The sequence below is a fragment of the Conger conger genome, chromosome 1 (genome assembly GCF_963514075.1).
Source record: "Conger conger chromosome 1, fConCon1.1, whole genome shotgun sequence".
In the NCBI taxonomy this organism is placed as follows: Eukaryota; Metazoa; Chordata; class Actinopteri; order Anguilliformes; family Congridae; genus Conger; species Conger conger.
The window spans coordinates 55,401,326-55,416,852 of record NC_083760.1 but is presented as its reverse complement, the minus strand read 5'-3'; the positions used below and the strand labels follow the sequence as shown (position 1 = coordinate 55,416,852).

General features: G+C 41.4%; 1 protein-coding gene across 2 annotated transcripts; it reads right to left on the bottom strand.

The window, feature by feature from the left end:
• Positions 1-2,628: 2,628 nt before the first annotated feature.
• Positions 2,629-10,649, bottom strand: LOC133137983 (kelch-like protein 38). Of its 2 annotated transcripts, none has more exons than XM_061256423.1 (4): positions 10,292-10,649; positions 6,408-7,758; positions 6,035-6,140; positions 2,629-5,689 (listed from the first exon to the last, which is right to left on the bottom strand). In XM_061256423.1, exons 2-4 carry the CDS (start codon positions 7,755-7,757, stop codon positions 5,400-5,402), a joined length of 1,746 nt encoding a protein of 581 aa, XP_061112407.1. In that variant the 5' UTR covers position 7,758; positions 10,292-10,649; the 3' UTR covers positions 2,629-5,399. The 2 variants fall into 2 exon arrangements, with proteins under 2 accessions (XP_061112407.1, XP_061112414.1); XM_061256430.1 differs by having other exon boundaries at positions 5,391-5,689; positions 6,019-6,140.
• Positions 10,650-15,527: the final 4,878 nt, after the last annotated feature.

Below are 15,527 nucleotides of genomic sequence, written 5' to 3'. Positions count from 1 at the left end.
TGTAATGTTCCCCCTGTTTGTTTCCCAAAATAATCCGAGATCACCTATAGTCTTTCTGACCTCTACACCCTCACCTTCCTAAGCTGTTTTAGTGAAGATGAAAACAGCACAGCCTGTTCTGGACTAGAGGACTAGATTTGCTTAATGGTAGCCTTCAGTTTGACACATTTTATTCTTCACAAATATACGAGGGGTTATTGACATAGTGAACATGAAAAGGGAATGCTTGGCCACTGTACCAGAACTTTCCACTGGGAGCTATTTGATATGCAGCTGAAGTTAACTGATGCACTAAGGAGATTGAGACACCAAATTAAGTCTCCCGTGAAATGATGATACACGCTATTATACTGTAATGACTTTATTGTTTCACAATCAGTTTCACAACTCGATTTTAATTATGTAATTCCCAACTTAATTTCTTGCTGCTTTATTTACACATTTTGCATATGACCAAAATGTGTTAAATAGTAACTTCATTGCACAGTTTAGAGCTTAAAAATACTGGGTGGTATTTCCATCTCCAAGTTGTTGTACTTACACTATCAGTTTAATCACACACACACACACACACACACACACACACACACACACACACACACACACACACACACACACACACAAAGAGAGAGAAAGAGTGAGTACTGCCTTCTCTGCATTTGCTGTTTTAGATAGATTCACTAATTATACATACAGTGCCCTCCATAATGTTTGGGACAAAGACCCATCATTTATTTATTTGCCTCTGTAATAAATACAAAAATAATAGTTTCTCCTAAATATTTCCATTGAGTTCATCTGTCAGGTGAAACTTATTTTCATATCTACTGCATATCTAGCAGCAGTACAGTGGTTTGAGGCTCATTTGATACCTTGGACACTTGAGGACTTAAAGTCATTTAGCCAAGAAATATGTTCCATACTGTAGCAGTGCAATTTACAGTTGAATCTAGTCCTACCCCCCAATTCCCATAGAGATCCATTTAAATGCAAAGAGTTTTCATATCTCTTGTAGGACAACCTGAATATAAGATATCCAGACTCTGATGATGTTAAGTCACATACATCAGGAAGTCATGGCATGCAAAGGATAGGCAACAAAGTACTAAACATCCATCCATCCATCCATCCATTATCTGAACCCGCTTATCCTGATCAGGGTCGCAGGGGGGCTGGAGCCTATCCCAGCATACATTGGGCGAAAGGCAGGAATACACCCTGGACAGGTCGCCAGTCTATCGCAGGGCACACACACCATTCACTCACACACTCATACCTACGGGCAATTTAGACTCTCCAATCAGCCTAACGTGCATGTCTTTGGACTGTGGGAGGAAACCGGAGTACCCGGAGGAAACCCACGCAGACACGGGGAGAACATGCAAACTCCGCACAGAGAGGCCCCGGCCGACGGGGATTCGAACCCAGGACCTCCTTGCTGTGAGGCGGCAGTGCTACCCACTGCACCATCCATGCCGCCAGTACTAAACATGTCTACTTTTATTGAAATAAATTTGCTGTGTCCCAAACATTATGGTACCCTGAAATGGGGGTATGTATAAATGCTGCTGTAATTTCTATATGGTGAAACCAGAATGTATAAAAATGCCCTTTCTAAAAATCTGACAATATACTTTAACCATATGTGAATATTTTATTACAAAGCTCAATTTGTGGAGTACAGAGGCAAATAAATAAATGATGAGTCTTTGTCCCAAACTGTGGAGGGCACAGTAATTCCCCTGAATAAAACTGAAGAGTTTTTTTTACACTCTGCTAAGTACAACTAGCATTGTACTTAATGTAGGCATTAGATGCAGTGCTAGAATTTTATGTTGGAATTTTAATTTTGTATTAAAAAAATATCTGCAAATATCTGCATTTTGATACCCCTTCATCATTCTTTCAATGTTGCGTAAGGACAAATGGAACCCAAAAACAAATTCTAATTGATTATATTTAGGGTCTATTGTATTTACTTTGTTTTTGCAAACCTGACAGTACATACATTTCAGGTTCTCCTCTTTAAAAGATGAAGTCCTGTGTATGACCATTTCATGATGTGCTAAAATCTAGCTTTTTAGATTTTGAAAGAGTTGGTGCACATGAGGAAAATAACATTGTTGTAGCTCCACCTCAAGATGAGAGGTGCAGATGAGCATGCACTTTTTTCTGAAACATATTGACAGCCACCTTTTCTCACTCTGGAGTCCAACAGGTGAGCTGTGCAGCCATTTCTGTGGGAGGGTTCTGTATACTTCAGGTGTGGCTGAAAAAGTAATGTTGAGCACTGAGATGGGGGACCCCAACACTGCTGACAGAAACCACTCCTCCCTGGGTGATGCTATTGGCAATTGCGCATTGCCCTGCGGTTTATCTGTCCACAGTCAGAAGCGGCAACTGGCATGGTCACTGGCATGGTCAGGATGTGGAACACATCACAACACTGGAATTTACTGCTTTAATATTTTTGCAGTAATATTTTTCTTATGACTGATTTCTATGTCGCCCAACATGAAACTACTATCTTTAAATGGGTTTATTTGTCTAATATCCTATCATTTGGAGATATAATTCATGTGTGGCACCCCATGATGTGAAATTACCTCTTGGTTGTTCAATTTGCTCCACAAAGCAGGATTACTGAGTACCGGATAACTGTACTGTACCCAGATTTGGAACAATGTTTTGGGTTTTAGTTTGTGCAGTTATCTAGCTAATTCAGCAATTCTGCTTTGTGGAACAGGCCCCAAGATGTGTCCTCTTGCTCAACTTGTACTAGCATGTCTGGGCATGTTGTTTGCACTCATCCCTGGAGTATCAAAGTGCTCTGTCATAAAAACACATAACTGTCTGAGACTGATGAACATGACACCTGAGATACCCTCAACCAGTCAGCCTCAGTTGAGCCACAGCAGATGCCATTTAATTACTACAGCATACAGCATGAAGCCGATAACACCTCTTCAAAAAAAGCAATGGTTACTTGTAATGAACACTGAGGTGTTCATTGCCCCAGCAATGAACAAAATAGCACTTTCATTGTTTGTTTTATTGTACTGCATTGCCATAAAAGTCACCGAAGAGCTAATGTGCAGCTATTTCCTTTATGAGGTGTTCTTCATTTGCCATAAAAAAATATTGACTGCAAAATCACCAATATGAGAGATGACAACAAACTATTCTTCTACTCATATATTTTTGTAGTAATACGTTTTTATCAAATAGTTATAAAACACAGGAAAACAATAAATATACAAAGGTAAGTAAATACCATCATCTAGATACACTGAAAAATGAGAAGGGTTTCATCTGTAGCGGGAAAGCAACTGGGTCAGTTGGGGTTCTGAAGAGGATTTGAGGGGACAGCAACAACAGTAAAGTATACACAGGCAAGCAGAAACAGTCACTATATTAAGCATACCCTATATACATTTATGTAACAGACTACGTTTTTTGTTTAAATTGTTTGTTCAAAACCTGCTGCTAGGATACTAGGGGAAATCTGAAAACTGCTTAGTGACTGTATTCTATTAAAATAAATTAAATGATATTAGTTTTCATATGACCCTGACAAACAAATGTTTTTTATATTGTACTGTTTTAGGGTAGAATCAACACTTGCTTCATGATTTCATGGCTTTGTACTCCTATTTAAATGATAGAGGAAGTGTGTTTGTGGAATAAGGAAAGGATTTTGCTGAGCATGGCGGCCATGGGCTCCCACAGGTTGAACATGCTGTTGTACCTCTCCACCGTGCCAGAGATCTGCTTATCGGGTCCGATCCCGCCCAAGACGAAGATAAAGTGCAGGTAGGAGACGCTCTGGTGGGCGTAGTGGGGCCTCAGCATGGGCTCGGCCTTCCTCCACTGGTTGGTTTTGAGGGACAGCGTGTAGACGGTGGCGCTGACCACGCTTTCCCCTGCGCCCATGGTGAGTCCGCCCAGCACGTACAGGATGCTGTGGATGCAGACGTAGGCGGCACGGTACAGCAGGACGGGCAGCTTGGGCAGCCGCTGCCAGCACTGGGTCTGCTCATCATAGAGCAGCGCCTCGCGGGATGTCTGCTCGCTGTTCTTGTGCCCGCTAAGAAGAGGTAGGAGGGGTGGATGTAGCACAGGCGGACCTCCATGAAGAGGTCGCACAAAAGCTAATGTGCCGCTATTTACATTATGAGGTGTTCTTCATTTGCCTTAAAAATATATATTTACTGTAAAATCAACCATAGCAAACTATTTCTCTACTTATAATTTTTATAGTAATACACTTTCATGAAATAGTTATAAAACACAGGAAAGCAATAAATATACAAAGGTAAGTAAATACCATCATCTGGATACACTGAAAAATGAGAAGGGTTTCATCTGTAGCGGGAAAGCAACTAGGTCAGTTGGGGTTCTGAAGAGGATTTGTGTGGACAGCAACCACAGCATACACAGGCAAGCAGAAACAGACAGCACCTGGTGACCCAGAGTTTCCATGGTGATAGTGGCTGTCAAGGGCTAGTAGAGCAACAGCCTCACTTTGATTCAATGTCATAGTGATCATGTTGTCCTGATGTCACAGGTGTCCTGTTTCCAGCTGCGAGTTTATCTTCAGCTATCTAAACTTGCACTTTGTTCTCCATTCAAAATATCTATAAATATACTGCGAGCAGTAACTATATTAAGCATACCCTATATACATTTATGTAACAGACTTGTTTTGTTTAAATTGTTTGTTGTAAACCTGCTGCTAGGATACTTGAAAACTGCTTAGTGACTGTATTCTATTAAAATAAATGAAATTATACTGGTTATCACAGTTTTCATATGACCCTGACAAACCAAAACATGTTGTCTTGTACTGTGTTTAGGGTAGAATCAACACTTACTTCATGATTTCATGGCTTTGTACTCCCATTTAAATGATAGAGGAAGTGTGTTTCTGGAATAAGCAAAGGACTTTGCTGAGAATGGAAATAAGCCTTTTTGTTGGGGATTGTATGGCAAATGATAAGGCTAAAGGCGTTGACGTACAATTTAAAGGAAACCGTTTTTATGAAAAAAATGTATGTGTGGTCTTTCCTGTACTACGATGCTAATGAACAACACGGCAAGTGTAATAGGCCATCCTTGAACAGGCCTATGAACAAAGATTACTTTCCAAGGAGAGCTAGCCAGTTTTTCTAAAGGTTAGTGTGAAGACATACTGCGGAGCAGTTGTTTATCTAAGAGATTTCAACACACTCTCAAGGCCAGTGTGATGCCTTGACTCGTCTTCTGATTTAAGACATACCACAGGGCCTTTCATTCAGTCCATTTTGAAACACATTTTGAATGGACATGTAGTATGAGGAAATCCCATCAAAATGTTCTCTAATTGTAACTAGTTATAAAAAGAAAAATTCCCACGAAATTCAGGGTGGTTCAGGTTTGCTGGAGACACAGAAGAGGGGAAGAGAGCCATGATCAAAGAGCTTATATGGCAGCGTCCCTTTGGAGGTCCATGCATCTGTCTTGGGGTCGTAGCACTCAAAGCTGTCTGAGTCCTCGATGACATCATGGCCGGTGATGTATCGACCCCCTGTCACGTACAGCTTGTTGTTGATCACGGTGGCAGCGTGATGCATCCTCCTCTCCTTCATGCTTTTGCATTTGACAAACGTATTGGTTTTGGTGTCGTAGGCAATCACTCTCCTTGTGTACCCTATAAAAAAGGTTAAACAGGGATTAAAGCCTGGTTAAAACTACTGCTGGTATAACTCTCTTGCATGTATGTAAATGTATAGCATATGAAAGGAGATTGTTGTTCTCAGTATTAGTGAAAATATGTTTTTTTTTTGCAAAATAATTTTGCAATTTTACTGGCGTCAGAAGATTTGAAGCATTTCAAATAATTACTTGACCCTGATCTTGTTTCTGTGTGGAGGAAATTAATACTTAAATGGTGACAAGATTTACTCATGGTCTATTTTTAGTGTGAGGTGTTTGAATCTTGTATTTTATGTGACACAATTTCTCATGTGATTTGTTTACAGGCATGTTGGTGCACCTCCTAAGATGTAGATCTTGTCCTCTATGGTGACAGCAGGAGCACACACGTTTTTCACCGTCCTGTTCTCCAGCCTGGACCACAGGTTCCGAGTGATGTGGTACACCTGGGGAGACACCAAAGAGTTACCTCAGCCAACAGCAGCCAGTGTACCTGGGAATCCCCCCAAAAAATGAGCATGGGTGCTACTCTCTAACCAAGGGATCATCAACTATGGCCTTCAAATTCAAATCCAGGTTTTCTGTTCCCCTGGTTAATTATTGCTACTGATTGGCCAGACTGTCTATACCAGACTGACTCCCAGGTAAAGGGAGGGTGGACAAACAGCAATTCTCGCCCTTGAGCACCATGAGCTGTTGAGCCCTGCTCTAACCTGTATCATCCTGACAGGGTTCTGCATGGCGTCCTCCCCTCCGAAGATGTAGATCCTTTGGTCAACGGCAGCCACAGCCGGGTGGAGAACAGGTGTGGGCATGGCGGCCATGGGCTCCCACAGGTTGAACATGCTGTTGTACCTCTCCACCGTGCCAGAGATCTGCTTATCGGGTCCGATCCCGCCCAAGACGAAGATAAAGTGCAGGTAGGAGACGCTCTGGTGGGCGTAGTGGGGCCTCAGCATGGGCTCGGCCTTCCTCCACTGGTTGGTTTTGAGGGACAGGGTGTAGACGGTGGCGCTGACCACGCTTTCCCCTGCGCCCATGGTGAGTCCGCCCAGCACGTACAGGATGCTGTGGATGCAAACGTAGGCGGCACGGTACAGCCGGACAGGCAGCTTGGCCAGCCGCTGCCAGCACTGGGTCTGCTCATCGTAGAGCAGCGCCTCGCGGGATGTCTGCTCGCTGTTCTTGCGCCCACCAACCACCACCAGCGTCTCGCGGCAGGTGTAGCGGCGAGGCGCCACACACATTGGGCCCAACTCCCCGGCCCACTGTGAGCTGACGGTCAACATGAGCCGGCGAACCGACTCGATGATCTCCGTGCAGAGGGTGGAGGACTGGATGAGCGGGTCGTTGGCGATGAACTGGAAGAGGTAGGTGGGGTGGATGTAGCGCAGCCGCACCTTGGTGAAGAGGTCGTGGATGGCGCCGCTGCGGGAGAAGGGGTCGTGGTGGATCCAGGCCAGCAGGGTCTCGAACACCTGCTCCTCCTCGGCACACAGGCGGTCGTCCTCCAGGTAGCACATGAGCTCCGGCAGGGGGAGCTCCCGGAAGTCCTCTGAAGCGGCTACATCCGAGAAGCTGCACACGGCCATGTCCCGGGCCTTCTCCCGGAGGCTCCCACAGTGGAGGATCTCTGACAGCCGCATCATGCTCAGGCAGTTGTCCGTGTTGAGCTGCTCCTGCAGGAAGGTGGAGCAGGCCTCGAAGAGCCGAGGGTACTGCAGCATGGAGGCGGCCTGCATCAAGGGCAGGACCTTCTCTATGGTGATGCTGACGGAGCCCGTGTACACGTAGTCCACAATGTTGCCGAGGACTTCAGGGTTGATGCCCTTCAGGTCGACCCTGGCCTGGTGGCGCTCCCGGAAGTTGCTGCAGAACATGGCCCGGAAGTAGGGGCTGCTAGACACCAGGACAGTCCTGTGGCAAGGGATCTCCTCGCCATCCGAACAGAGGAGGACATCCGTAAAGATCTTCTCCTGCCTCAGGCCATTGAGCTGGGAGAGAAGGTTTGAAGAAAGCTCCCAGTCATTGTACTGATAGAACTCTGGTGTTTGTCTGTCCATTCTGAGAGAAGAGAGGAGAGAAAGGGAACAATTTATTTTATTTTTTATTTGTTAATTTTTTTGAAAATAGTTGTCTATTTTTCCCTGTTTTGTAGGTACCCACACCAGTGCACATATTATTGCCTCTGGAACATCATGTGCATTTCTCTACAAGCCACAGTGCTGCAACGTAACTATTACTGATCCAAAGACAATATTACCTCACACTGTAACAGCTTGGTGTATTGTGGGGAGGATATGCGGTAAAGCCGTTCTGGCAGGAAGAGGCCAATTGTGACCCACACACTGAAGACTCATGATGCGAAGCCTGCGGAACTAGTTTGGGCAGACAACTGGAGAAGTGCCGCCCGCTCACATGAGGCTTATGTCTCACATACGGGCTATATAAACCACCAACCTTACCTGTTCACGCCATTACTCACTCTGCTGCTGCTCAGCCATGCTGTGCTGCCTGCTAACTGTTTCTGCATTGCTTGAATTGCCTGACTCTGCAAATCATGCAAAAGCTGCCCAGCTGCCTGGCTCATTCTGCATGCTAAAGCCATTTGCACTGCCTGGCTCTTTCTTCTGCATGGCTTGTTTTAGCATGCTGCTGTTGCTCATATTGCATGCTGTTGCCGCGTTTGCTAGCTACATCCATCTGTTAACTCTGCTCCTCAAGATCCGCAGGGGGTGGGGTTTGTAGTCATTCAGTGTTTCGACTGGTTACAATGAGAGGCAGAGCCTTGATGCAAAAGTTTGCATTTACATTAAACCTCAATAAATATTGCTTAATTAATTGTGAGTTCTGTGACTGACATGGCACTGGCTCACAGCCTAGACTCAAAACTGCACCTGTATTTGTGAGCACCTTTTAATACTGGCTGAATCATAAGGTTGGCCATTTATTTCATCCTACTCATTTAATAGTTTACATTGCAGGGTGAAATTCACATTTTGTTCATGCTTACATTAGTACATACATAGTTTGAATGCAATCTCCTAGCTTTTATTCCAAAGGCTTACATTTAAGGTGAAATAGTTGCTAGTATTCTTGTCAGACTGTGGAGACAATGTGACTCTGAAAATGTTTTGCTCATGTAGCTTCCCTGTGTATCATTGTCACTAACACATATGCTCAGTTGTATTGTTTCTTTTGTGAATCGCATTAATATACACTCATTGGGCACTTTATTAGGTATTTATTGATTTTTTTACTTATTAAATCTTCTGCTGCTGTAGCCTATCCACTTAGAGGTTTGACGCGTTGTGTGTTCAGAGATGCTCTTCTGTTGTAATGTGTAGTTATTTGCATTACTGTCACCTTCCTGTCCGTCCTTCTCTTCTGACCTCTTTCATTAACAAAGTGTTTTTGCCTGCAGAACTGCTGCTCACTGGATGCTTTTTGTTTTTGCAGCATTCTCTGCAAACTGTGTGTATGAAAATCCCAGGAGATCTGCAATTTCTGAGATACTCAAACCACCCTGTCTGGCACCAACAATCATTCCATGGGCAAAGTCACTTTTTTCCCCATTCTGATGGTTTAACTAAAGCTCCTGACCAGTATCTGCATGATTTTATGCATTGCACTGCTGCCACCCGATTGGCTGATTAGATAATTGCATGAATAAGTAAGTGTTCCTAATAAAGTGTTCTGTGAGTGTATATTTAATAGATGTTCCCCAACTACAGATCAAATGCCACTTTTTATCATAGTGGTTATATCCAAGTTCAACTGTCTCTCTAGACCCCAACAGTGAGTTGCCTTGATAGTTAAGGAATTTAGACATATGCCATTTACAATGCAATTATCATCTTTGGCTTTTGCGTTGCCTTATCTTCCCAGAGAATGCTACTGATTTAATTTCAGTGCAATTGCATTACTTTTGTATTACAATTACTATTAACTGTCATTACTTCACAGCCTTTTAGAATCCATTTGACTGTACCAAAGCACTTTTTCAAAGATAGAGACTGCATATTTGAACTAATTCGGATAGCAACATACATTTTTAAAACTGCTCCAAATAATAAATAAAGGCCAGGAAGATAATGAAGATGCATATCAATTACTCTCAAAAAAACATATGAAGAAACATGACATTTAAGTATTGGGTAGTCGGAAAACTGAGAAGATATAAATGACACCATGACATTTTCAATATGGACACACTGTAAAAAAAGGAAAAATTATACCCATAGAAACCCTTCTCTAAGCAACATCGACATCTACATCTATGTTTACATCCACAGATTATGTGTGGATTTTAAGAGAATACGGCATACAGTGTAACATTTGCAAGGTTTTATACATTTATGTTATATTTATAACAAAAATATAATATTCTATTATATTTCCATAATTCCTATATTTATAAATGTCTATACATATCAATGGATATTGTTATGTCATGTTACGCCAATGCCACCTGCCACTGTGGCCAAAGCTATAAAACACAAAGAACATACATTCATTGTATTTATTTTTACATCTCCGCCGACCCGGGTTCTAGCCCCCATCACACACTGGCCAACACTTCCTGTTGACTTCTTACCTCCACTCCTTCTTGTCTGTGTCATTCAGTCTCAATCTGTTTCTTGAACCTGGGAAAGTTGCAGGCCAAAACGCAAAAGCTTGTCATTTTCGGACCTTCCCCCTCCCCCTTTCTTGCTTGCCTCTTTCTGTTCTTCTGCAAAAGTTTCAGGAGGTAGTGTTTAGGGAGAAAGGTGCTGTGACGTTCGTTGTTATGGTCTTAGAATTTACAGCGAGGCCGATGGTTGCGCATTCCAACCCTAAAAAAAGCCTGACGAGTGTCCAACTACAGCACACGTGACGCTACCCTTGTTTTGTTTCTTCTCTCAGTGACATGCGAGCGCCTCTGGTTTTGCACAGTGTGTTCAAGTTGACCCATGTCCCTGTGTGTTTATGGAGGCGCAGACCAGGCCAGTCCTGCTAAACCCCGTGGTTATTTGAGGAGCTGGCCCACCACTTGGAAAGAGCACAGGCACACTACCCAGGCTTGTGTTACCCTGAAAGCCAGTAAATATAGTTGATGATGCAGGTTGGACAAAATAAGTAGAACAGCTGAACCCAAAGGCTTGGCTATCTACACTGATCATCTTTGCTGAAGAGGTAAGCGGAGAGGTGCATTGTGGGCTGTCAGTTGTAGGTATGTCAGACACATTCTGCTATGGCTGAGGTCTGGATTAGGATTAGAAAACAGGGATTACAGCTGGTCAGTTCTCAGTGAACTAAAAGTGAGGTTCATTGGGTGCAAGTGACCACATTTCTGACCCCAGAACTGAGTCATGACTCCTGGCCCTTCTATCACAACCTCTATCTGTCTTTTAGGAGACGTAGTTTGTTAGATTGATTTATGAAAAATTCCTACAGTCTGATTGGGAAATTTTAGCAAGTGTTATGTTAGTTAGGTCACTGCTTATTATCACAATTTTCCTATTGGAGCCAAACCAACACATGATTATCAGTCTTCAAAATAAGTAACTAACTAATTGATTGATTAGCACCACATGTCCCTGGAAAATTAGCCGACAGTAGATTTTCAGACTTTTCATGTATAAATGCAAAAAAAAAGTGAGGCTCTAGACCAACTGGCTCACAATGGGAAAGTTAGCTACTTCATAATGTAGAGGAAAAGACAAACCTTCATAGCCAATGCTTCAGAATAAATATTTTTATTTTTTATTTTTATCATGAGTTACAAACTGCATGCACTTGTAGATTTCGCAGGCAAATATTTAAAAGCCATACACCTACCTACACCTACAGCCATACACCTATTTGCTTTTTTAATATACTGTACTGTGCAAAAGTCTTAAGCACCCTAGAATTTCTTTATATAAATTTGGTCTTAGGTGTGTTTTTTCTGCATTAGTGTGTCAGTAGAAAAGAGCCAATTTGAGATTTCCAAGCATTTCTTTTCTACTGACAGGTTCTTCAGGGTGCTTCAGACTTTTGCACAGTACAGTATTAAGCATATGTTGAGCAGTCTTATTTATTTATTTATTTTTTACAAATTTGAATCCTGCTTTATTAGATATAAAAGCTATTAGAGAAAAAATTAGACATCTTTTACTCTGTTAAGACATGTCATTTTGGTATGGAAATGTGTGATTCAATAAATTGAGTCGAAAAATGGAAAATCTACCTACCTGACTTTTTGCACTGAAGCTTGTGTTACATTCCAATTCAACGGCAAGTTTTGAATTGGAATGTAAATTTTATTATTTTAATGACTATAAGGATATTATCAGATTATAATTATTCTTTTTTATTAACAATATTTTTAAAGTACTTTTGAGTAATGGATGTTACAGTAAAAACATTAGCCTTACTGGTATAATTTCCTACCTATGTATATGACCGTGAACAGTAACATAGCTAGATAAACACCGCCATCTAGTGTTCTTTTTTTAAATCGGATGTTGTGGATTGGCATTCAAACTTAAAATAGGAAAAAGGAAAACATGACCATTATGGCAATCTGTGGCCACACTAGGCCCTGACACCCTATGAGTGCAGTATCTGTGTGTTCTGGAGTCTCTCCCCCAATGTCTTGCCTTTGATTTTAGCGGAGGGGAGCATTCTTACTTTTCTTCGTAAGAGAAAGTATGCGTCACACCAAGAGTTAGCTACAGCTCTTTCCCACCTGCAGTCCTTTGGCAGGTCAAAAAACAATACACATCAAAGAAGCAGTACAAAATGGAGTTGATGTATTCAGTCTAAACATTGATTTCTGTGTCATATATAGAAGTAAAATTCATATAACTATAGAAAGGACATGACTAAACAGATACTATTTTAACATACATATTCCAATGTTGGCAGCTTTGATCTTCCTTTATCCAACCGTGAACTGCATGGGAGAATGTATTAAAATTGGCGTCTGGATGTCACTGTGGAGTGATGAGTGATAGCGTTGCAGACTAGATTTACCAAATTAAGTGTGACAAAATTAGTAATTTCTGGAGTAACATAATTTCCTCTAGATGAGGATCTAGTGTTTCTGTTACTGCTGTGTGAATGTAGTGTAGTACATATTTTGAGTGGTGGTGGGGCTAGATGTGTATGATTTTAAGATCTTTTCAAACTGAGGATTATTTCAAGCAAAGCATGGTGAATTGCAGCTGTAGACTACCATGGGAATCAGTCAGCAGGCAGACCAAAAGGTTTATATTTGTGTGTGAAGTCAAAAGAATTTGGAGTGTTGCTGAAATTATTATGTTATTATTATTATGTGTTTTTCCTATGATGGAAATATCTAATTCATTTTTCATTACATTGAAACATGGTTTATTACTACTATTGGTGAAAAATATCAACTTTGGTTAGACATTGATCGATTCTTAAGGTGCAGGTGAACCAGGAATGTTTGCAAAAGACACTTCTATATGTCTGCATTTTAAAAGAAAGGTTTTATGTCTATGCTGGGATATTATTCCATGTATATTCTTTGCAGATATCCAGCTGTTTTGTTGAGGTTAACAGAATTAAAGAAATCATTGAATTGGACAGAACCGAGCCAGTGCCGTGGTTCTCTGTGGAGTGGTCAGCCCTGCCCCATGGAAATGATCCGTCTCTGCTTTTCTGATAGAGACACATGAGGAAGGACAGGTTTAGAAATTAATATTTGTGTTGTGCCCTGTAATACCCACCTGTATAGGGTAATAAGACTATTTCCATATTACACTGATGCATGGGGGAATACATTTCTTGTTGCACTTTGTGATTCCCTCATGTATGGGCTAATAAGACTATTTCCATGTTAACAGATGCATGGGGGAATACATTTATTGTTGTACTTTGTGATTCCCTCCTGTATGGGCTAATGAGACAATTTCCATATTAACAGATCAATACCATATCAAAATAACTTTAATCTAATACCCTTATATGCACAGTTGCAAACATGACTGTGCATATAAGGGTATTAGATAAAAATAAGACAAAAATAAATATAAGAGCAAGCAGTAATTAACGGGGGCCAAACAAGTACTGTTACACCGGGCATTCTCTTTGGTGGTGAATATTGGATCAATTTTGTAGAACAACCTAAGAAAAATGTGTTTTGAAAAAAAAATCTAAATGGTTTCTGACATCATTTCTCTTGTTTTTCATTTGAAGGAGTACGATCTACTTGTATGTTATGGGGTTTTCCATTAACTACAGCCAACATTCTTTGTAAACCTGCATATTTTCCATAGCTGCTATAGCACCCCCTAATGGCCGACTAATACTACATTTTACATGGTGGTATCAAGTCAAGACATGAATATACACACCAGGTTTCATGATGATTGGACATTGCTATCAAATCAAATCGCTGATATCTGATGGTGGCCATGTTTTCTTTATTGATATCTTTTGAAATTTGAAAACCCTGTTGGAGACCTGTATAGGGATGGAAGATACAACATTTTATCCTGAAGCGTACACAAATATACCAAGTTTGGTGAAGATCAGACATAGGGGTCACAGGTTTCAGCTGTTTTAGAAATAAACAACAACAACAACAGCAATTGACGGACAAGTCATAGTTTGCAGCATCAAAAAAATAAATGATCATCAATCACTATCACTCCCAACGTCTTCTTCACTGTATATCAGATATTGTGAAGATTAGATGACATTGGTAGAAGAAGAAGCAAAAATTTGGCAGATGCAATTCAATAGGGAATGTACGTTTTGTTTGACATGAGCCAAGGAATCTGGGGATTTTTTTATTTTTATTCTAGACCAAATAGAGTAGTGGAGAGGTTAAGGAAACTACCTGCCAAGTTGTATAGCTCTACAGTTTACACATTTTGCTGCCCATTCAGATTTAGTGGAGAAAGAAAATAATTGAATAAAAAGAATAGGTTCCAGCACTTTGTGAAAAAAAACTGAAAAAAAAAGAAACTGGAAAAAAAGGGTTCAAGCTACCCCAATAAATTACAATTACAAAAGTATCAAGGGGAGCTCTTCAAGCAGTGTTCCTGGTAGCCAAGCTCCACCATCTTTATACTGCAAAGCAAGATCCTTCTTACCTACTGCACTGGAACAGGCCTTCAGGCACACACCATCCAGCAATTCCCCTGGATGGTGTTCAAAGGCACCCATAAATCACCACGGCTGTATTGCAGCCCCCGTCCTTTGCTTCAGAGATTACTATGCTTGAAGTAGAGCTCAGGCTCAGGTCAAACCACTGTGGTCCCTGTTTGTGCTTCCTTAACCTGGAAATCAATGGGAGCTTCACCCTTTGGTTTCAGTTGTTTTACCTCATTATTTTTCACCCTTTGAGTACCTGATTGTGTGATTGTGTAGCCATTCATGCATGTACAGTGTGCATGACAGATTGGAGGTGGCATCCCAGTGGGTGTGAAGTCTTCAAGTGAAACACCTGCAGAATTGTTTATCAGACCCATGACAGTTTGTTTTTGCAGTGAAGAGAAGCCTGGCTGTAAATGAGTACTTCAGGCTACACACACCGCAAGTTCTTTTTTTCCAGGTTGACAAATTCACTGGATTATATTATGCCATGTGGAGAAATAATGACCAGCTCCTGCAGTATAACAAACCAAGGGTGGCAGACCCTGTTCTGTCGCCTTCTGTTTTCTCCTAACAATTCAGCCACTAATTTAGACCCAAGAAACCTGGTGAAGTTTTAAGTAACTATGCAAATATACAGACCCAATGGCAGTCTAGTACCAAGGATAGGCATTGCTGTGAATAATAATTTGTTTTTGTTACAAATATGGTTTAAATGGTTTATGGTGCTTAATCAACATAGC